Here is a 25,159-nt window from a genome sequence, read left to right as displayed (position 1 = left end):
TTTTCAGGTGATCTCAGGGTTCTTGCGCCCTTCCCAACTCTGAGTGGCCCGTCACGCTACCAAGAATAGAGTGGGCTTCCTCAAGGAAGTGGGCTCACCTGGCTATCGAGGTGAACGCATCAATCAGCTCATCCGGCAGCTGAACTAAACCCAGCATATCGGAAAGCACAGTGCATTGGAAGCATGTGTTTTTGTTTTATGGAATTGTTGCCCAGTATCTTCAAGCAAGATTATTTTCTGCTGTATCTTCAGAAACTGGAGGGGAAGGGTCAGGGAAAATGGTGATGTTCAAGGCAGGCACTTTTTATCCCACTTCAGTTCCAAGAAAAAGTTCCTGTGTGTTTTCTGCAAAGACCGCCGTCCACCTCTGAAACCAGCAAAGGACTTGGGCCATGGAGGAGGGAGTCCTGTTTTATCACACCTATCCTGGGATTTAATGTTGGTGAACGAATGAACACCCACACATGAATACAAGACAGCAGTGGACCAGGCCCAGGGGCATATTGAACCTGGGGTATCCAAGGGCCTTGCTTTGGAAAGAACTTGAAATACAATTAGAAAGAAGCGCACAAAAGCAATGCTCGGTTGTCTGCTGTGGAAAAAAAAAAAAGTAAGTTCTAATTAGCAGAGCACAGTGTTCATTACCATTTAATTATTGATTTTAAACTGAATATATTTAACATATACTCAATGTGATAATTAAGTCTTTCTATACAAAATATCTTTGCTTTCCAAATATCTTCCCCTTTGTTATTTTTTAATGCCCTTCCAAAAGAGCAATTGAATTTCAGTTTGACAAGACCTAACACCATCAATACTGATTTAATCTGAAAACATATATTCTTTGAACTGAAACAGATTCAAAGGGCTATTTATTAGTTCTTCTCCACCTCAGGCAAGAGCACATTTAAGTAATCCAAGAATTTCTGTTTTCAACGAACACCAGAAAATAATACCACCACCTTCAGTTTGTATAACACTTCACAGTTTACGAATCACTTTCTTTTCCTTCATCTCATTATATATTCACAACAACCTTGTAAGTCTCAGATATAATTATCCACATTTTACAGATGAAAATGCTGAGATTCAGAGAGGTTAAGGTGTTTTGCCTCAGCTACATGCTGGAAAGAGATGTCAACTAGACAAGAACTTAGGTCTCCTATGCTATTTCTTCCACAAGCTGCTGCCTCCATTGGTAATTTATCTCACTTTGGTGACCATTAGTAAGTTATTCCATGTACCTAACTGAAATCCCTTATTTCCCTTTATTTTTTCTGTAATAGATATGAAAACAATGTTGAAAATTTTTTCCCCAAATTTATAAATGTTGTTATTTACATAGTTCTGGTAGGATCATTAACTTCTTAATAGGGAAACTTCAGGAGAAACATACTTTCCTGGTTACCATCTTAGCCAACTTGGCTGTCTGAATAAAAATCCTGACTATGAGACAAGATGATACCACTTCTAGACATCTCAGGAAAATTGATATTGCTTTATTGCAGACCTTTGGAGAAACATGACTTCAGTCCTAAACCCTTAAACCAAACAGGACCTCACAGATGGCACAAGGCTGACTCAGTCTACAAAGTGAAATAAGAGTAAGCTTTCTGGATTCAACGCTATAATAGAAGTTGAGTGCTAAGTGTCAAACAATTGGTCCAACAAGTTACATGCCCCAACTCATTTAATCCTCACAAAAATCCTGTAGGAGAGGAAAAAGTCTTACCCCAATTTTATAAATGTGAAAATTGAACCCAGAGAAGTTAAAAAAACTTGCCCAAAGTCACTTAGGTAGTAAGTATCTAAGTCTATTAAGTGTCTGATCTATATCTGACTGCCTCCAAAAGCCAAGTTTTTAATCTTCTCCTCTAAACTGAAATACAATGTTCTATATTTACCAAGGCAGAAAAGGTTATAGTTGAAAGGGATAATTAAGTCTTAGCTAGACTGTATAATTCTGGATACAGCATTTATTTTTCTGAACCGCTATTACCTATATTATAAATTAGGGGAATTCCTAGCATAACTGTTTCTCAGGGTTGGTGTAAGCATCAAATGAAATAAAACTATGAAGTAGTATACAAATATGTGTTATATGAAAAATATGTTGATGAGGAGCTAGTCAAAAAATTATTAAATTGAACTAAACTGACTATGTCTAACACCTAGGACTGTTGCTAGGCATGCCTCATAGCCCAAAGATGCCAATTATATGCTGCCAAGCTAATTAGTGCCATTTCAAGTCAGGTTTAGCAATGACCTTCATGTCAGGAAATAACTTCTAGCCTTTTAAAATATCTTTGCAGCCTCCACTTGAGCATTTCCAAAGAATTCCCTATTGTTTCCAGTACCTAGAAGTTACAATGAGGTGTTTCCCAACAAGAGCCTGGAAATGAGGGAAGTGATATTTCTCTTTGACAGTTAAGTTATAAAATTAACTCATAAAACAGGGAAATGTTTTGTTAACCCTAAATGCACCAGCTTAAACAATAGTTTGTAAATGAGTGACTGGTAATTACCTTCAAATACCAGCCATGGTATAGCTCCAAACAAAGTAGGCTACCGAGCAATAGAAAGTGGGTGAAATTAGAGAGGGCAACCCATAGGAAAGAGAAGGGGGAATAGTTTATGAAACATTACCTCTAATACTGTTCAAGGGCATACTGGTCCTCTATCACATTGAGATAAATTATTCTTAAGGTAAGGAAAATTCTTCAACCATCTTAACTAAAATGAGAGTCTCATGAATGAATATGGAGTATCAGGTCTCATTGTCAAGGCCTTCCCTACAACCAGATAGACCCTTAAACTGGATTAAAGAATTTGGCATGAAATTCATTTTGCTCTGGCTCTCCATGGATTAAAGCAAACTTTTGGTTATGACTTGGCTCCTCATGTAGCCTGAATAGGTAAAAAAAGTGCTGACCATGCAGACTTTGAGTACTAAGCTTCATTTCACAGTTATTGCTCACTTTGAAAAAGTAAACTGTCATTCAGACGCCAACCAAAGTGCCATGGGCATTTTGTTTATCCAGTCAGTGGCTAAGAGTCTGATTATTTCAGGACTCAGACAAGCCCAAGTCCTTGGAGTTTAAAAGTTTCAGACACTGAAATATGCCGAAACCATCAAAATACTACCCAGGGATTGTCCTGTTCAGCTCTACTGCTTCAACCTCTCTTGGAAGATAAAACTCAACAAGGGTCTAAATATAATCATATCTAGTGCTGACTATAATCTGATGATCCAAACAGATATGAAATCTGCTTACTAGGCAGATGTTTGGCAGATAATGACTGCCATGTCATCAATGTTTATGATGAACTACATTCCTAAGCTAGAGGTATAGAATAATCACACTTCTTTCTGCAAAAAACATGCAAGTCAAAGAATACTAATACTGCATGACATGAAAAGTCTTATTTTTTTCATTTAACTCTACCTGAGCACATTTTTTTTTTTTTTCTTTTTTTTTTTTTTTGCGGTACGCGGGCCTCTCACTGTTGTGGCCTCTCCCGCTGCGGAGCACAGGCTCCGGACACGCAGGCTCAGCGGCCATGGCTCACGGGCCCAGCCGCTCTGCGGCACGTGGGATCTTCCCAGACCAGGGCACGAACCCGTGTACCCTGCATCGGCAGGCAGACTCTCAACCACTGCGCCACCAGGGAAGCCCTACCTGAGCACATTTTTAACCTAGGTATCACTCCATTATATAATATCTATTATATTGCTTCCTCATTCCTTCTAGTAAATTATTTAATTACAGCATAATTATGTATGATCTGTGAAGAGAAATGTATACCCTTACGAACATAACTATTTCTATGATAATCATGACTTCCTTCATATTCGGAAATCATATGACTAGCAATGTCTTTGCTGTTCCCAGACTCTGCAGCATAAGTTAAGCTGTTGGCAGTGAGGATGGCTGACTCCGTTCATAGCTGCCTCACCCATGGGAGCCTGGAGCATACAAACATGACAGTGGACAGGCAAACTAGGTCAGCCTAGAGACAGAGCCCTGATGAAGAAAGAACACTTTGTCATTTCTAACACAGGTCTATATTATATGAACTCACAACACAGTCAGGAACTAAACAATTGGTGACAGGAGGTAAGGTTCAAGAAAACCAACAGGAAATTGCTATCAGCCACCACTTACAAGCCACAAAGTACGAAACATATGGAAAGCAAAATAGGAAATAGGGAATCTATGTGAACAACATTGTATATTGCTAAATTGCTTTATTGAACAATTCATGGACATGTTGAAAGACACATCATGGTGAAAAGAGCTTAGGACCTGAAACAGGAAAACCAGGCACTAAAATAGGTGATTACAAGCTTTTTGACTTTAGGCAAGTTACTGTTCCCCTCTGAGCTTTGGTTTTCCCATCCTTAAATTGGACCTCCTTACTTCATACATTTCCTGAGTGAATTAGGGTGACGAAATGAGTATTATAAAGCATGCTTTGTAAGCTCTAAATAGATATCACTTATTTCTTGTGGTTTTTCTGTATGGAAAGTATAGATTAGCACATCATTCTCTCATAGTCCTGAAGTGGGGAAAATCAAGAAGAAAAAAAATGATGTCACTAATGTTTCGTGTTTTTAGATGTTAAAAAATGCATCTGGTGAAAGCCCCTGGTTTTTCAAAATTCTCTTCAAATCTGCTCACACTAAAAACTAACTAATCAAAATAAGCCATTTATTACAAAATTGGTTATAATAATGTGAATTGATATAGAGGTCATTGCAGAAGACCTCCAGCAAAGAACATTAAACTTGCTCACATTAGAACCAAATTTTTATCTATGTAGTATTTCTTAGCCATTTGTTTGTCTTACCTACCTAACAGAAGATTAGGGGAAAAGGGGCAGAGAGTAAAATGATGTAAAAACAGTTGCCTACAGAAGAAGGGAAATGTTTCTGGCACAGTATTTTTTTTCTCAAATTCTTTCTAGAATACTACAAGAGTTTTAAGTATCTTGCTCTGGCATTCAGCTATACAAATATCAAATGTTGACCCACACAAATCATGTACACACATTCACACCAAACCACAGAGAGTTTTAATGATATGATGCTTAGGAACAAGGTAATAATTAGCTAGCATTCACTATTTTTCAGTCTTAAAAAATCATTTTAATTTCCTTGCATGCATAAGGGCTCTTAATTGGAATTTCCTAGGCAAATTCAGTGCAGGGGCATCCATAATTGGCATAATACATATTAATCCATAAATTATTCATTTAAGTAACAAGTCTCTGTAATCTCTAGGCATTATAAAATATAAGAACAACATATGCCACATAATCAAAGGTTCTATATGTTATTATTATTTGTTTTTATCCACCAATATATCTACATCATTCATACAGACCAAAAATAATTTACTGTGTCTACAGAGATCTTCATATGACTGTGTAAGACGTGCCCAGACATACACATTTCCGTATAGTCGTCAATATATGTCACAGCATTGTGGAGCCAGACACCAAATTTGATTTTAGGAGCACCAAGAGAGCTATCCCCATCCTATCCATCCCCTCAAGGCTCCCTCCAAAACTTACTTTTCACTCCTGCAGAGGCGCTTAAAATAAAAAAAAAAAGAAGTACTTTTCAATTAATAATTTAATGTAAGGTATGTAAAATGCACATAGTCCAATTTGTCTGGTGGGAGAGACTCATAGCAGATTTTTGTGGCAAGGGGTTTTGCTACAGGAATCAAGAGAGAAAGAGATAGAGATAGAGAAAGAGATAGAGATAGAGATAGATAGAGATAGATAGAGATAGAGATGGGGAGGGGGGGAGAGAGAGACTGAGAATAAAGACTACCAAAAGCAAATACTTTACAATTTTTTCTCAAACTTAATTCATAATATATCAGAGTTTACACTAGTATAAAATGCCAAGGCAGAAACTGTGATATGCTTGACATTGATATGATTTTGCTTTTGTTTCTACTAGTTACTCTGGAAGAGCAAAATAATAAACTTTGTTACTTTAGGTTTTTAAGATGTTTCTAGACAGTCATATCTTGATTTGACTTATAGATCACATAAAGTGGCTGAATACGTTATCTAATGGCTAAAAATTGTTGTTCTGATCTTAATTTTAGATTCACATTTTATAGTTTTATAACTGTAACATTTTAATTGACCTGTATTTGAAAGTGTATTCTTTGAAAAATGAAAGTGTATTCTTTGAAAACTTATGTCTCTTGGGGTAACTTGTAGTAAAATGCTTTTTCCAACTACATATCCAACGGAATTGTTCATTTCATTATAGTCATCATTAATGCCATTGATTAATATATCCCATTGCTATAATCAAAATAACTGGGTATCTATGTTAACTATGTATTTGAGACTGAGATATTTCTCAGTAGTCAAGAATGCTAAGTTAATGGTGGAAAATTATATTTACAACTTAAAGTAGTATTTTATTTCCTCCATCCTCCCCCACTCCCATCCCAAGAATGCAGCTGAATAAGGAGACAACTGCCTAAGTGCTTAAAGAACCAGCAGGCAGCACACACCACAATTCTCACAGCTAGCCCCTTGCAAGCTGTGGAAGAAGCTCACCCATTCTCTTTCAGCAGGAAAGTTAGGTTTGTACTTTGCAAGCACACTTTTGGAGAAAGAACAATTCAGAGCAAAAGGAAAGATTGGTTTTCTTTGAAATGTGTTTATAATGGCAATGAGTTAACATAAGAGGGGGGAAAAAAAAGGGAGGCTTTATAGCTTGCAAATGATGTCATGTCTACAAAGTGTTTATTGATCTTTATATCAGGAGGAAACAATAAATCGTTCTTCACCAGCAACCACACTAGAAACTTCCTCATATCTGCCTGAAGTTTCAAATGGAATTACAGTAATATGTAGCTAAAATTTATTCTTTCCCTCAGTCTGTTCCATTACAACATAATCATCTCATCATTATCACTGCTTAAAATAAATGCCTTTGGAGGCAGATTCTTTGTTAAGGAGGCAAAAGACATTTTCATTACTGTGGCAATTTTTTTAAAAAGACACAATGAGAGTAAGTATACCTACTCCAGATTTCTACTGAATTAAATTTTTAAATTCAGAATCAGACAGAGTCATTTCTTTTCTGACCTATATAATCAATAATAGATAGATAGATCGATAGATAAACATATAGATTTCAAACATGCTATTAAAGTAAACTCAGGTTTATATCTAAATATATGATAAAAATACAATTTGTAAGGGTCTCTGCATTCTTTCCTTTCTGAAAACAAATAAATTCCTTAAGTTAGAAACCAAATATTTGTAACACAATATTCAAAAATCAAATTATCTCCCATACGCAAATTAAACCAATCACACAAGGAAAAAATGAAATTGGAAGACAGGCTCAGAGAAACACTGCACTGAGAATTTGGTCAACAGGCTTTAAAAGAGATATATTTTTCTTTTGTGGAGATCTACAGAAGAAAGATAAAATCTTTCTTAAATTTTATCCCTGAAATGTTCGCAACAGAATCACAAGAAAAACTGGTAAGGGGGGAGAGGGGGGCAGTGGGGAGCACAGATTATAAGTATTTTCTATAATTGAGACATCTCAAATTCCTGGCACAGAAGAGGCCAACAACAAATATCTGTTTAATAAACTGTTAGTTTTAAAAAATATATATATTTAGATCATGTAGAAAAAATGTATTCTTACTTGCTAATATATAATGTAAATTGACTAGTGTAGCATATTACAAGAGTATTTAAGGAAAATCCAGTAAAATACTGGATAAAAATCCAATAAAATACTTTTTATTTTTTAACCCTGCAGATGACTAGAGCCATTTTGTGCTCCATAGATCTTATGTTTTGGCTCAGGACACAATAAAGTCAAGCATGTATAGACGATGTATAGTAAATATATGATGAAGGAATAAAGGATAATAGGATATAATAATTATTTACATTTGTATAATATGTTTTGTCTATTTTGTTGTTCCTGTTACTGATTTTATTTTTCTAAAGTGCATTTGTATTTATCATCCTACTTCTTTCTTATTTGTGTAGTATAGTTAGTATAGTTGTGTAGTATAGTTAGAATAAATATCTTTATATTCACTCTAAATTTAATCATTTAACAAATACTGATCAGCTACCACATGCCAGGCACTAGTAGACTTGGGATTTGGAAGTATATAAAAATAGACAAAAATCCTTGCTTGCTGAAATTGAGTAAACTTCCCCCAGGAATGAAAAGGGAGAGGGCCAAAAAGCGCCGTTTGATTGTGTATGTCTTGTTTGGCCTTATTTTGCCTTCCACACCACCTTTCAACTGTGTAAAATATATTCAGTATAACAACAAAGTAGAGTCCTATTCACTTGGCTCCTAATACCTCAAGAGTTCCTTCCTTTAGAGACCTTTTCATCAATGTCAAAAAGAGGTCCAATGTTAAACAAAGTCATATCAGACACAGAGATGGTAAGAATATGGTTTATATACATAAAATATATATCTCAAATTACCTTTAAAACTAAAAGAGAACAAGCTAGTACAAGCATAAATCAAATTACAAAGTCTTATCTTTAGAAGAATAAGAGTAAATCTGAAGTTTTCAAAAAGTGATTTACAATGGAATATACCCAAAAATGTACACTTCATGGTTTAAATACAAAATTTCTGAAGAATGAATTACTAACATTTCAGACCTCATTTGACATCCTATGGTCAGTGTAGCTACAACAGCTAAGGTATACCTAGAGAACTGCAATTTAAATTTGACAAAATTACTGACCAATGAGTTATAATGATAAAATCAAGATAAGATCGTGATAAATTAGGTGTAAATAAAACCAAAATCTGATAGCTGTCTTTGCACTATACTCCTACTATGCCATATTGTATTCCCCTTGGGTACAGAGAAATAAGTATCCTTACTTTTGGCAAAGAAGCTACAGAATGGCCCTAAATCAACTCTATCCTTTCCCAAAGCCTATTTATCTCATCCATCTACAGCTTTTTTGACTATTCTGTTACCTTCAAACATGAATTTCCATTTCTTTAATAAACTTTGATTTGGCCTCACAGGCCCTGCCAATTACCTCTCCTTACTTGTATTGCCAAATGTCTTGGAAGACAAATTTATGCCCATGATATCCTTTGTTTACTCATCATATATTCTCTCTTTATATCTCAATAAACAGGTTTCCTTCTCAGTTGCACGACTGACATCACTTCTGAAGGCCACCAGAAACCTCATTCGTACTGGGTTTGAAAGTACCAGTCTTAAATTCACATCATTTTTCAAATATCAACCATTACAACACTTGCTTCCAGCTGCTCTCCAGTCACCTCCCACCACACAACCAAACAAAAATGCATCCTAGCACCTACATTCTTCTGATTCCCTTTTCTATACTGCTTTTCAATTCTCTACTGTTCTTATTTTTCCTCTCTTTCAATAAGACAGCTTGTCAATTTTCAATATATTTGCTATTACCTCCATGAACTGCCCCCCAAACTCCAATGCTAAATCTTTAATGGTCTATTTATTGAGTCTTCTGCCTACAGTATGACAGGCACTGTGCTGAGGCTGGTGAACCAATAACACAAAGCTCACAAAGAACTCACAGTCCAGAGCCAACCATTTGCACCTAAATTCAAAAAATCCAAATTCAAGGTTATCATTATATTCCTTCCAAATACCTCCTTCCCATTGCTGATTTTTGCACTTTCATTAATGCCATCACAATTCTCAAACACACTATTGTAGGCAGGGTTCCCTGGGAAGCAGACTCTGAGAAGATTAGAATGCAGAAAGCTTATTAAGGGGTACTCTGGGGATCAATACCCATGAAAGAGGAAGAAGTTGGACTGTGATGCTATCTCAGTGGAGACCACCGCTGACCCTACGTGGAGTTCTACCTTCAAAGTTGGCTGAATTAGGTCAAAAGGGGCAAGTCTTCATATCCATATGCTGATTAGCCACTGGAATGGGGAATGACATTGGGCAAGGCATCTCTTTTCAGTCCAGGCAATACGTATAGGAGACTGACAGCTGAGGGTCACTGTCAGCAGTACTCCTAGCATCTAGGGAAGTAAGTCCATCATTACTAAAGTAGGGGCATCTAGGCAGTACATCACAATGTCCACCACACTCAGAGGGGGTGAAATATACAAATGTGGAAGAAATAGAGTTTGGAGCTAAACACACCAAGATTCTAATCTCATTCTCCATCAGTAAGTAATTAACTGTGATCACAGGCAAGTCACTCAACTTCTCTCAATCTCTCATAAGACTATTTTGAAAATTCAATGATACATATTATGAAAACACTTAATGTTGGATCCCCAGTAGTTGCCTAACACGTGTTAATTCTTCTTCTTCTACCCTGTAAGTTTTTTTTTTAACTATGCTCTTTCTTTTCTAGGTACTAAGACTTCTTTCAAAATGACGTTTATTCAGTCAATAAAGAGGTACTGAGAACCTGCTTTTAGCCAGGACTATTCTAGGCACTACAAAGACCACTATGAACAACTCAGACAAGGTTCCTGCCCTTGCACAGCTTAAATTACAGTGAGGGAAGACAATAAATAAGTGAGTAAGTAATAAAAAGATAACTTCTGATAGTGAGTGCTGGTCGAAGTAAACAATGACGTTAAAGAGAATGGTTGGTGGGGGAGAGCTGCTGTCTGATGAGGTGACACTGAGCTGAAACCTGAAAGCCAAGAAAAGGCCAATCATGTGGAGAACTAGACTGAGGGGGTATTTCTGACACAGGGGATATAGAATACAAGTCCTGAGGCAAGATAATACTTTCCTGGAATGTTCAAGGAGTGTACTATAGAACCATAAGTGTAGATTACAGTTCATGAGGTGAGGTCAGAGAGGTAGTCTCTTGGTACTTGTAGACCACAGTAAAGCATCACTCCTGCATTACTGTTGTGAGTATGAAAACAGAATAAAATGTGTAGAGCATTTAGTACAGTGCCCAGCACATGGTAAATCAGCAGTTATTATTACTAGCATCATCATTTTCATTACAGTTTCAACTGATCTTTTACATACAGACCCTTCGTTTGTCCATATGTCCTCCATATGTCCATATGCCAAATAAGGAAAGGTTGGGATAGGATGAAAAAGAGGGGCAAAAATAGCTGTCATGCACATTATTTGGTAACTTTTAAAAAGCAGTTTTACATTTTTTTAAATCCAAATGGATCATATCAAATTTCTGTCTGAATGCCCCACTTCTTCTGTGTGTTTAATGCATATTGAGTGCATGCTAATGAGTCAACAAGTACTCATTTGCTAAATAAATGCTGTATGAATGAATGAATGTGAGGGGTAAGGTGACCAGTAAGAATACATTTATTTTTAAGATTTCTGGGAAGGAATTTCTAGGAGATTTCATAACTGTGAAATGTACACCCAAGATAGTTAAAAAATATTTCCCATAAAAAGCAGGAGAATGCTGAGCAACAACCATAAAGAAGGAAATTTCTATATGTTTTGGAAAAGATGTGGCTGGAGGAAACTCAAGTTACCAGGAGATGTGATTTACAATATACAGGTCAGTAAGATGCTGATAAGAAGCAGTTAATAAAAGCCACCAAAATTAATTGATCATTTACTGTATTCCAATTACTGTGTACACATTATACTTTTAATCTTCATAATCCTATAAATTATTACCTTCATTTTATAAAGAAAATGAGCCTTATAGAGGATTATCCAAGAATTCACAATATAATGACCAGGGTTAGTGTCTGACTCTAAAACTTGTGCTTTTCCCAGAATGTAGAGAGTGAAGGAATTTGAAACAATGCCTTAGTCCTCAAGCAATCAGCACAGCAGCATAACAAAGCAACTAGTAACAGACACATTGTCTTCAGTTCACTATTCACATTTTACTACATATTTACCCTTGAATGAGAAATTAGTCTTATTACATATGATTTCAGAGATGGGAAACAGAGCCAGAAAAGTTATTTCCCCGAAGTAAAATTAAAATAAAAAACAGAAGGCAGCATTAATTGCATTGTAGCCTCTGTCCACCAGTGCCCTTCTCCCCACCCATCCTGCACACACACATACACTAACAGGCATTTTTCAAGAAAAAACAAGACAAGCGCACTAACCAAATTATACACAGAACTCTAAAAGTTAAAAAAACAAAACAAAACCTTTTTTTTCAAATCATGCCTAATTTGTCTCCCATTGCCTGAGACTCCCTGGTGGAAGAGGAGAAACTGAGCACGCATATTAACTCTTTGAGACCGCAAAGACCATTTAGTTCTTTAGTGCTCCTATGTAGAGGAAATTTCATATTGTAAAGCATTTGATTATCTAAAACACTCCACTTACATGGTAACTAGCCTTATCATGATGATCATTTTTAAATGTATAGAAATATCGAATCACTAAGAAACAAACAAGTACTAGGGATGTAATGTACAATGTGATAAATATAATTAGCACTGCTGTGTGTTACATATGAAAGTTGTTAAGAGAGTAAATCCTAAGAGTTCTCATCGCAAGGAAAAATTATTTTTTTCTATTTCTTTAATTTTGTATCCATATGAGATGATGGATATTCACTAAACTTATTGTGGTAATAATTTCATGATGTATATAAGTTAAATAATTATGCTGTACACCTTAAACTTATACAGTGCTGTATGTCCATTATATCTCAAAAAAAACTGGAGGAAAAAAATAATGAAAAAATCAATCAATCAATCACTCCAGTTACCAGGATGTCCACACATCTATAGCTCAGTGATAATTGACTCATAATGATGACACTGAGGCACTGAAACACACAGGAGAGTCTTTGGGACTATCAAAGACTGATTAACAAAATGAAAATTGTTTAACTCTTAAGGGTACTTTATTGAACTTCATCTACTCATGAATTGATACTGCATATGTTTATTTAGACTGTTTATTTAGACTGATTCACTGGAACTAATTTTTACCTTTTCAGATAAAAAAAAAAATCTGCTATGTTCTCCAATACATTAGGAAATGTTTTGGTAGCCACCCATTACTCTAAATCCCATAGGCTCTCATACTCAAGAAGCAATGTACCAAGTCTGAGCCATGGAAACTTTATTGTGTAACAACTAGGGCCCATAAATAATGCATTGAATTATGTAATTGAATATTCTTATTTTTCAAGTATTAGTTCTAACTTTTAAAACATAATGTATATAGTAATCAAGAAGCTAGATCTGAGTTTCTCAAAGACCAACTAATTACCAGTCATCAGTCTGGTAGACGGGGACCTGTGGTACCAATCATCTATTCTGTGAGAAAGAATAGTGAAAGAACAGGACCCAGATATATATTAAATAAGCTTAACATCAGATCTCTGTCCAACACAAGAAGGCTAGAAATGCCGCTGAGTATTACAATCTGCCCCATTTGACATTCACTCTCATTATTTCCCAAGACATAACCCTAACCCTCTTCCATTAAATTGTCCCCTAACAGCTCAAACTCAATCTGACATATAGGCCTTTTAATATACAATAAATACTTTCACCATTTTATACCTCTACAAGTCATACTCATCCTCTCAGTTTAGGCTACAAATTCATCATCTCCAACCTCAGCTGGGCACTCAAAAAACAGCCAATAATATGTTCCAAGTCATACTAATCCTCTCAGTTTAGACTACAAATTCATTATTGTCACCCTCAGCTCAACCCTCAAAAAACACCCAATAATACATTAACCTGTTCCTGTTCAGTTTTCTCCCCCATTCCTTAAATCAATAATGTCTAACTTAAACAAAGCTTAAAGTCAGCAGAAGAAAGGAAATAATAAAGATCAGAGAGAGGAAATAAATAAAATGGAGATTAAAAAAAATAGAAAAAAAATCAATAAAACCAAGACCTGGTTCTTTGAAAGTGTAAACAAAAATGACAAACCTCTGGCCAGGCTGACCAAGAAGAAAAGAGACAGGACCCAAATAAACAAAATAAGAAATGAAAAAGGAGAAATAACAACCAATACCACAGAAATACAAATAACCATAAGAGAATACTATGAACAATTATATGCCAACAAATTTGAACACCTAGAAGAAATGGAAAAGTTTCTAGAAACATACAGCCCAACAAAATTGAATCAAGAAGAAATAAATAATTTGAACAGACCAATCACTAGAAGTGAAATAGAATCTGTAATAATAATAATTTTAAACACTCCCTATAAACAAAAGTTCAGGACCAGATGGCTTCACAGGTGAATTCTATGAAACACACAAAGAAGAACTTATACCAATCCTTCTCAAACTCTTCCAAAACATTAAAGAGAAGGGAACACTCCCAAAGACATTCTATGAAGCCACCAGCACCCTGATACCAAAACCAGACAAAGACACTACCAAAAAAGAAAATTACAGGCCAATATCTTTGATGAATATACATGAAAAAATTCTCAACAAAATATTAGTAACCCAAATCAAACAACATATAAACGACCATACACCACAACCAAGTTGGATTCATCCCAGGTTCACAAGGTTGGTTCAACATACACAAATCAGTTAATGTGATACACCACATCAACAAAAGAAAAGACAAAAACCACATGATCATCTCAATAGATACAGAAAAAGCATTTGATAAAATTCAACATCTATTCATGATAAAAACTCTCACCAAAGTGGGTACAGAGGGAACGTATCTCAGCATAATAAAACCACATATGACAAACCCACAGCTAAATTAATACTCAACATTGAAAAGCTGGAAGCCTTCCTGCTAAATTCTGGAACAAAACAAGGATGACACTCTCACCACTCCTATTCAACATAGTAGTGGAAGTCCTAGACAGAGCAATCAGACAGGGAAAAGGAATAAAATGTATCCAAATTTGAAGGGAAGAGGTAAAATTGTCATTATATGCAGATGACATGATACACTATATAGAAAACCATAAAGACTCCACACAAACACTACTAAAACTGACAAATGAATTCAGCAAGGTAGCAGGATACAAGACTAACATACAGAAATCGGCTGTATTCCTTTACACTAACAATGAAATATTGGAAAAGGAATGTTAAAAAAAAAATCTATTTTAAGACTTGCATCCAAAAAATCAAATACTTAGGAATAAACCTGATCAAGGAGGTGAAAGACTTGCTGAGAACTATAAAACATTAAAAAAGGAGACTGAAGATGATTCGAAGAAATGGAAAGATATGCTCTTGGATGCTCCTGGATTAGAAGAATTACTATTATTAAAATGGTCATACTATCCAAAGCAATCTACAGATTTAATGTGATCCTTATCAAATTACCCATGACATTCTATACAGAACTAGAACAAATAATCCTAAAATTTATATGGAACCATAAAAAAAACAGCATTGTCAAAGCAATCCTGAGGAAAAGAAAACAAAGCTGGAGACATAAGTCTCCCAGACTTCAGACAGTAGTACTAAGCTACAGAAATCAATACAGTGTACTATTGGCACAAAAACAGACATATGGATCAATGGAAGCGAATAGAGAGCCCAGAAATAAACCCACACACCTACAGTCAATTAATCTTCAACAAAGGAGGCAAGAATATACAATGGGAAAAAGACAGTCTCTTCAGCAAGTGGTGTTGGGAAAGTTAGCTTCATGTAAATAAATGAAGTTAGAACACACCCTCACACCCTATACAAAAATAAACTCAAAATGGCTTAAAGACTTAAAAATAAGACATGACACCATACAACTCCTAGAAGAGAACATAGGCAAAACATTTTCTGACATAAATAGTACCAATGTTTTCTTAGGTGAGTCTCCCAAGGCAATAGAAATAAAAGCAAAAAAACCCCAAATGGGACCAAATCAAACTTACAAGCTTTTGCACAGCAAAGGAAACCATAAACAAAACAAAAAGACAATCTACAGAATGGGAGAAAATATTCGCAAAAGATGCAACCAACAAGGGATTAATTTCCATAATATACAAACAGCTCACAGAACTCAACAACTAAAAAAACAAATAACCCAATCAAAAAATGAGCAGAAGACCTAAACAGTCATTTCTCCAAAGAAGACATACAGATGGCCAACAGGCACATGAAAAGATGCTCAACATCGCTATTTATTAGAGAAATGCAAATCAGAACTACAATGAGATAACACCTCACAGCAGTCAGAATGGCCATCAGTAAAAATGTCTACAAATAACAAATGCTGGAGAGGGTGTGGAGTAAAGGCAACTTTCCTACACTGTTGGCAGGAACGTAAGTTGGTGCAGCCACTATGGAAAACACTATAGAGTTCTTCAAAAAACTAAAAATAGAGTTGCCATATGATCCAGCATTCCCACTCCCGGGCATATACTCAGACAAAACTATAATTTTAAAAAAACCTATAATTCAAAAAGATACATGCACCCTTATGTTCACAGCAGCACTATTCACAATAGCCAGGACATGGAAACAACCTAACTGTCCATCAGCAAATGAATATATAAAGAAGATTTGGTACATGTATACAATGGAATACTACTCGGCCATAAAAAGGAATGAAATAGTGTCGTTTGCAACAACATGGATGGACCTAGAGATTATCATACTAAGTGAAGTAAGTCAGAAAGAGAAAGACAAATATCATATGATATCACTTATATGTGGAATCTAAAATATGACACAGAGGAACTTATCTACAAAACAGAAGCTGACTCACAGACATAGAGAACAGACATGTGGTTACCAAGGAGGAGGGAAGGTGAGGGAGGAATGGAGGGGGAGTTTGGGGTTAGCAGATGCAAACTAGTATATATAGAATGGATAAATAACAAGGTCCTACTGTATAGCACAGTGAACTATGCTAGGAACCTACATTCTAATGATTTCCTTTAGGTATTTCTTATGTTCACTGAAGTTTGATAACCACTAGTTCAGATGAAGAACTGTTTAACATGCCTCAAATAAAGCCTGTACAGGAAGTGATTTCTCACTGTTCTATTTATAAGAATGCTCACTCTTTCTCAGTTCCCCACAACAGCCACAACAAATCTCCAGCCTTCAAAGAGACTTCCAGCTCCCCTACTTCCTAAATTACTCTAAGCTGAAATTTTCAACTTTATGAGATGCTCATAATTCTAGATATTCAGATCCTGTCCTGAAGTGATATTTGAGGAGCAAGATTTTTCATTCCATCTCCCAGCAGTGCATTTTTGGCGACAGTAGCCCACTTGCTGACAAACATTTCTCACCTGAGAGAGAACTGTACAGAAAATATAAGCAGACTTATACTGGAGATGGGAGGAGAGTTGTTACATTTACCTAACTTCTTAAAATATAAATAGGCCACTCAAGGAGTTCCAGAAGAATACTTTTCCATCTGCTCTCTTTTTTTTTTTTTTTTTTTTTTTTTTTTTTGCGGTACGCGGGCCTCTCACTGTTGTGGCCTCTCCCGTTGCGGAGCACAGGCTCCGGACGCGCAGGCTCAGCTGCCACGGCTCACGGGCCCAGCCGCTCCGCGCCATGTGGGATCTTCCCGGACCGGGGCACGAACCCGTGTCCCCTGAATCGGCAGGCAGACTCTCAACCACTGCGCCACCAGGGAAGCCCTGCTCTCTTTTTAACACAACTTTATTCTGAAGTTTTGCTTCAGATGGCAGGTGTAAGTAAAATTCAAACAGGTTTGCATACTTGAAAGTATCTCTCACAGGCTGGGTATGAAATCTAAATATTTTGTTTGAACCAAATATAACACAGAAAAAAAATCAAACAAAAAAAGAAATAATATAATTGGATAATTAAATAAGAATATCCATTCATTCATTCTGAGCATTTTATTGAAAATCCATTAAGTATCAGGTACCATGCTAAATACAAGATAAACATAAGAGTACCAAGATTAGAGTAAGAAATTAAATAGAAGAACTTTGAATTTTGACCTAATCACTGGTTCATGCATCAAATAAGGGTCTGCAAAGAAAACCTAGTCAGCCCTTGTAAACATTCTCCCTACTTATGCCACTTAATTTTTTTTCTTCCTAGATGTGTGTGAAATTCACAGTTAACAATGTCTATATCTAGAGATCACCCACTTATTTTACTATCATATTCAATAAAACATGTAAGTTTTTAAACTTTTACCTTCAGCTCCCTATGACAGAGGCAACAAGATAAAACAAAAGTGAATGAAAACAGCAATGATGATATAGAAGGGAAAAAAACACATAATAGCCCTCAGGTACTCTTCCCACACATCTCAGAAAACTTCAAGGTAGATAAATTATATACTAAAAAGGAATATATAATCACATCACCTCTACCTACAGACTAATAATCACTGATGTCATTTCCCATAGTCAAAATTTATCTTTAAAATGAAGGGCTAACAATTGAGCTTGTAGCCAAACAAGAATAGAGTGCAGTACACAAAATGTAAAAGTCATTAGCTGCATAATTCATTTTTTAATTTTTTTTTATTTTTAAAATAATTTTTACTGGAGTATAGTACTGTATAGCAAAGTGAATCAGCTATACATATACATACATCCCCTCTCTTTTGGATTTTCTTCCCATTTAGGTCACCACAGAGCATCGAGTAGAGCTCTGTGTGCTATAGTGTAGGTTCTCATTAATTATCTATTTTATATGTACTATCAATAATGTTTATATGTCAATCTCAATCTCCCAATTCCCCCCACCCCCCCTTTCCACCTTGGTATCCATACATTTGTTCTCTACATCTGTGTCTCTACTTCTTTTTTTTTTCTTTTTTTTTTAACATCTCTATTGGAGTATAATTGCTTTACAATGGTGTGTTAGTTTCTGCTTTATAACAAAGTGAATCAATTATACATATACATATGTTCCCATATCTCTTCCCTCTTGCGTCTCCCTCCCTCCCACCCTCCCTATCCCACCCCTCTAGGTGGTTCTTGCATCTCACAGCATAAACCTTTGAACACTTGTACAAATTAGTTTGAACACAATGGATGGGGAACTCTTGAAATTCTCAGGCAAGTGAAATAAGCAGTTTCTCTTTCACCTAAAGTTTTTCCTAATTTAAAAGTAATTTGTTGTGAAATACTCATATTCTACCAAATATATATGTTCTAGTATTTTTATAGAATTTATAGTTGTGGTACTCATACTGCCACATAACATTCAGCAGTTTGATAGAAATGTTTGAATCTGCAATGATTACGAATACTCATGTACACACATGAGGCATAGCCAGGGAGCCAAAAAGGGAGTCCAGTTTTAATTTTTTTAATGGATTGACTGGACAATGCCAACAAAATTAACTCCTTATCAATTTTTTTTAGGTACATGACATCAGTTAACCTATGAACTCTTTTAATAAGGTTACTAGCAAGTAAATTATTGAGAAAAAATGAAAAATTTTAGATCATTTGGAGGCATTCAAATTTGATTGAAGTTAATGGATCTCAACTTGAAACTGTCATTTATTGAGTTCAAGAAATTTTACAAGGAATATTGCTCCTCTTTCACAACAAATTATAAGGTAGTCATTATTCCTACTTCACAAAATAGAAAACTAAGGCTCTGAGAAGGAAGGAGTTAGCTTTCCCAGGGCCTTACATATAGCAAGGGGCTCAGCAGGGAGTTATTCAATTTTTCTGTCAAACTTCAAATCTTTGTTCTTTCAGTTCTTCCGTGTTGTTTCTGATGACTAGGGATGAGGTGGAAAAAAGCAAAAGATGGCCATTAAATTCTGATTTCAGATGATAGTATCCAATTTCTAGAAAAGTGAAAACACTGAACTACTAGAATACATTTTGTTTGATTTTTAATTTTAATGAATCTATTGCTAAGAACTTTATTACCCATATTGAGCCCCAAATGTTTAAAACTTCAATTAAAACACATAAATTTATCAAATATCTAATCTCAAAACTATATGTTATATATTTTTCATTATTTACATGTTAGTTACACTCACAATTTCTAAGGTTTTATTTAAGGCTTTACACATCAGAAAGTTAATTTTATTTAATACTAGGAGAGGCTAAATATGTATTTTTTATGTCCTTTCACTTTTTCATAGGCATGTATCAATACAATTTCCTTTCCAAAAATAATGGAAGAGTTTTTGGAATTTGCTACTTGAATTCAAGCTTCCCTTCCTTTTTTTTTCCTCACCGTTCTTTGTTTCTTGGACTATTCCCTATGTAAGTAGCTTTCCTCCCTTTATATGCCATCCTTCCAGTTCTGTTACTTTTCTCCCTGCCATTCTGCTCTCTATAGCTTCTGAGGTCTTCAAAGCCATTGTAATGTTATAACAGCTAGTAGTTCTCTGACAAGAAACCTAGGAAAGCCTTGCCCCTGGGTTGGTCTCCTAGAATATCTCCACTGACAGACTGACATTAGCAAACCCAAAACCAATGTCAAAATGAGAGGGGTCTAAGCAACTCTCATTTATAAACATAAAATGGAAATAAATGAGACCCTAAATTCACCCTTGATGTAAAATACCCAACTGTTTTTCCATATGTGTTCCCAAGTAAATTATTTCAAAATAAATAATGTAATAAGTGATATATGCATCTTCAGCCAGGTTTTTAGGATTATTTTTATTTTTATGGCTGCACCCCAGAGATTCATAGTGAACAAAACTAACCAAAGTGGATGATAAATAAAACTTCCCCTAGACATCTCTTCAACAATTGGAGTTCTTATATTTTACCTCAATACAGTTTCCTTAGAATAAAGTCTATAATTAAAGAAGTTCCATGAGGTCAAAAAACAGGAAAGTTTTGTTTGGCATTTGTATCACCAGTGCTTTGCACAATACTTGCTACATTGCAGATGCTCAAATATTTTTTAACAACTAGGTGGAATAAATAGTACTTTGATGCCCTTACTTAAAAAAGTAATTTACTTTCCTCAGTTTAAAAACTCATAGTAATAGGTCCTTGCTTTTTATTTCATATGCCATTGTGACAGTTTATTGAAAGCTTGACAATACAATATGTCTTCGTAGACTATCAGAACAGGAAGGGACCCTAAATATAGTAACTTACAGATGAGTAGGATCCTAGACAGTAAAAGTAATATGCACAATAATATACAAGTATTTAGTTGTCCAAGGCACAATGAATGAGAACGTGGTATCCTGAATTCCAGAATTTTTTCAATTTTATTAATTCAATTTACTTTTATTATTAAAATAGTATGAAAGTATTATAATCTTTATAGCCAACATCAATGCACCTAAAAGTAACTCTTAAAATATCAAAAAACAAAAAAATATCAAAAAACATTGATCAAATTACTAGCTGAATTATTTGGCAATATCCTAGTATTTATTAAATTCACTTCCATTTCCCTACTTGCAAATTATCCTGAATAAAAAACAAATAAATCTCCAGTGATTGAGACAATATTCCACGAAGAGACCACTAAGAACACAGGAGTTTCCACAGCAATGCAAGAAGGTTTGCAACACTCAAAACAACTAGAAATTTCCATCTAAGAATGCTCTGGTAATGGCTGTTCTCAGAGGTTTTTGGGGTTTTGTTTGTTTGTTTTAAGTTGTTTAGCTCTAATGAAAGGACATTAGATAGCACATAAGTGTTTTCAGAGAAGTTTAGAATGCTGACAATGTAGGAGAACGAATCTACTGGAACTTTTTGAAGTAGTGTTCTAGCTTGCCAAACAAAAGAAAATGGGGGTGGAGAACACAGAAATAAGCCGCTGCTTTGAAATATACTCTCTGTTTTCCTTGTGTTACCAATTCTATTGGTGACATGATGGTTAGCCAATGAGAATTTGTTTATACATGCCTTATGAAGTTGGAATTGTTTACACTATATTCACATGTATGTTTTCAGCATAACAGCTGAAAGACCTTTTTCAAAATAGAAAAGGGGACTTCCCTGGTGGTGCAGTGGATAAGACTCCACGTTCCCAATGCAGGGGGCCTGGGATCAATCCCTGGTCAGGGAACTAGATCCCACATTCATGTCACAACTGAGAGTTTGCATGCCACAACTAAGGAGGCTGCCTGCTGCAACTAAGACCTGGCGCAACCAAATAAATAAATAAAATTTAAAAAAAGAAACAAAATAGAAAAGAATTATAGCATGGAAAGTACATACAGCTGTTGCATATTTTTGATTATCGCAATTATTTTCAATTTCAAACTTCTTATCCTGTACACCATTATCTGATTACATGCTTTTTATCCAGCAAAGAGTCAAAGTCATTCAAATTTTACCTTTATAAAAGGTAAAAATCAGAGACTATTTCCTACCTCTTATTTTGGCAGTAAATACTTGAGCTCAGTTTATTTTATCTACTTCTCACATAAGTTGCTGAGAATAGTCTTATGTTAAAGTGGCATTACTAGAGGCAGTGCCAAAAAATTTTTTAGAAATTTGTAAATTCTGATTCTTAGGCAAAAAGAAAACTCCAGGATTATAAAAACAATTCCCACAAAAAACTAATAATTATCTTTAGTAAAATCATATTAGATATGAATCTGTTATACTGAAGAATTAGTATATTGCACAAACGTTGCTTTGGGTACTGACATAAAACTACAGATGCACAGGATTCCTGGACTCCTTTTATAAAGGCTTATGTTCAACAATTTGCAACATCAAATAGTTCCTAAGATTATGCTTCCTGGTAAATATCTGCATTAAGAATAGCAAACAGTAGCTAACCCATTCTGAGTTTTGTTTCCTAGGTTATCAATGAAAGAAGTGGCTAAAGGTAAATTGAAGGGGAAATGCACAAAAAAAGGAAGATGACCGAAGGGTAGTTTCATTGCTAAAAGGTCATACTCCATTAATGCAATGGCCACAGGATATTTGTAGGATTGCCTGGTACCAGTTCCCAGTCTCTCTGGATCCCATTCTTTCTCAGGTCTGTCCTACCATAAACTATAAGTACTTTCAAAAGGGAGACTCAAGAGTAGGCAAACAAGATCAATGCTCCAATTCATTTTGGAAACTTTAAAGAAGTAAAAGTCTCAGAGATGGGTAGGTAAAAGTGCTGTCAATAGTTGAAGCCTTTGTAACCTATCAAGGTGAGAATAAAGGGTGGATGGTGGTTTGGCACTGAGTCTCTTTAGGATTCTGTGTGCAATGGAGTGAATTCCTTCAAAACAGAGCTTACACAGTCAAAGACTAAAACAGAGGTCTGGCATTACTGCAAAGAGTAAAAGTCAAGAGTAGCTGAAATGCCTGAGCAGGAATGAGGCAGAAGTGCTCTGGAAAGATGCCTGGAACCAGGCGGAGTCTGGAGTATACCTGCAACTGCTGATACAAACATCCCTAAATGAGCACAAGTTTAGAGAGAGCTAGGAAGGCATTTATTCATTCAACAGATAATTATGAAGGGCCTAATAAAAGGAAACCATGAAAAAATGAGGGAGAAAGCACTAAAGAATCCAGGGAAAAGAGAGTGAAGGATGAGGTAGGGGTGTAAGAAATAAGAGAGAGACACCAGGGTTACTCACAGAAGAAGGTTGAGCCAATAAATGCCTAGTGACTAAGAAAAAAAGTATATGAAGTGGTGAGAAAACAAGAGATAAGAGGTTTCTTCATCAGAAGACAACTCAAAAAAGTATCTGACAACCAGTTTCCAAAGATTTGAAGAAAGGAATGCAACACAGAATGCAGTGAGCCTGCAGAATTCAAAGATGTCAGAGAAGGTCATGCTAAGAGCAAGAGAGTGTGGGAAAAGAGAGGAAGAGTTTCCTGAAAGGGAGTAGGAGTTCCTTTGGGATACTGGAGACCAGAGATGAAAGACATAGAAATGGGAACTGCGGAACACAGTGCCTGGGAAAGTCGGGGGGAAAGAAAACAGGTGGGCATGAAGGAGGACCTAGGGCCGTCAGGGTGACCGCGACGAAGGAGGGTTCAAGGCTGGAGGTGGGCAGACAGACCTCTGAATCAGGAGACCCCGGAGGAGTGAAGTCTTCCTCCTTTCCCGTACTCCAGTGACCCCCTCCACCAGAGCCCAAGGTGCGGGTCTTGCCCCGGCCTTTGGGAACCGTAGGCCGGGCGTAGCAAGGCCCGGCCGCCCCCCAGCGGCGGGGCTTTTCGCACACGCCCGGGCTAGCGTGGCGCCAACTTGCCCGATCCCCTTCCTCTCTCCTGCGCAGCGGCCCTCCTTCCTCTCCCCGCTCACCGAGGGCGCCGTCAGGCGGCTGATGCTCTCTCCCAGAGAGTCCAGGTTGACCCGCCTCCGGCGCTGCGCTCTCCTGGCCCCAGCCGTGGCGGCGGTGGGGGCGGCGGCTGCCGGGGTCGGGCCGGCGGCGGCCGCCGCGCTGGGCTCGGGCGGCCCGGGCGGGCTCCGGCTGCCGTTCCAGCAGAGCCTAGACAAGGGGCACTCCCCCTCCTCCTCGGGGCTCGTCTCCAGGTAGTCGGAGCCCAGGGAGCTGAAGGACTCCGACGAAATCTTCCTTCGAGACATGCTGCTGGCGGCTCTGCGGCGGCCGAAGCGGCGGCGGGGGGGACGCGGGTGGCGGCGGCGGCGGCGTTAGGAGCGTTGGGGCCCCTGGGCGCTGCTGCCGTGCTCGGCTGGGAGTGAGTCCCCAGAGCCGCGGAGCCTCCAGAGCCGACTGCTCATGGCGGGAACTTGGGGCGCCGCGGCACCCGGGGCCCGCGTTTGGCGGTGGCTGCCGCCTCTGCTGCTGCTAGCGCGACGCCACCTCAGCGCCCGCCTCGGCGCTTCGCTGTGGCCGGCCTGCCGCTCGCGGGGAGGCTGAGTGTGCGACCGGGAGCAGGGCGGGGAAGCTGTGGCCCGCACGGTCGCGGAGGCAAAGGCTTCTGCCGCCTGCGCGCCTATCTCGCCCCCCTTCCCCTAGCTCCTCCCGCCCTTCTCCTCCCGCCTCTCTCCCATTGCTGCCCGCCTACTTCCTTCTCCCTTTAAGCACCCCCTCCTCCGTGGTCTCTCTCTCTGCCGGCATCATGTGTCGCCATCATACTCATTGGGAGTCTGCCTGGCTTGTCACCACGTTTCAGGAGCAACAAGGGCACTTCGTCGCCGTCCTCTGAGCGCCACCCCAGCTCCCACCGTCCCCTCCTCCTCCGAGGAGCGCACGTTGACATGGATCAGACCAAAGGGCCCCAAATCCAAATGCCCTACCCCTCGTCCACGGAAGAGGCAGCTGAGGAGCAGACTGGCCTTGGTGGGCGCTGGAAGGGAGAGGGGCGCGGGG

General features: G+C 37.5%; 1 protein-coding gene across 1 annotated transcript in view; it reads right to left on the bottom strand.

Annotated features, from left to right (window-relative positions):
* GUCY1A2 (guanylate cyclase 1 soluble subunit alpha 2) overlaps positions 1 to 24,845 on the bottom strand; it is a 436,347-nt gene extending 411,502 nt beyond the window's left edge. Inside the window, exon 1 of the mRNA XM_004284012.3 lies at positions 24,127 to 24,845. Within this exon, the coding sequence (XP_004284060.1) occupies positions 24,127 to 24,411 (285 nt within the window). The 5' untranslated portion in view covers positions 24,412 to 24,845. The remainder of the gene's footprint in view (positions 1 to 24,126) is intronic.
* Between the last annotated feature and the right edge of the window lie 314 nt (positions 24,846 to 25,159).

Source organism: Orcinus orca, chromosome 8 (assembly GCF_937001465.1).
Source record: "Orcinus orca chromosome 8, mOrcOrc1.1, whole genome shotgun sequence".
Taxonomy (NCBI): domain Eukaryota; kingdom Metazoa; phylum Chordata; class Mammalia; order Artiodactyla; family Delphinidae; genus Orcinus; species Orcinus orca.
The sequence above is the reverse complement of the archived record's forward strand: the minus strand, read 5'-3'. Positions and strand labels throughout refer to the sequence as shown.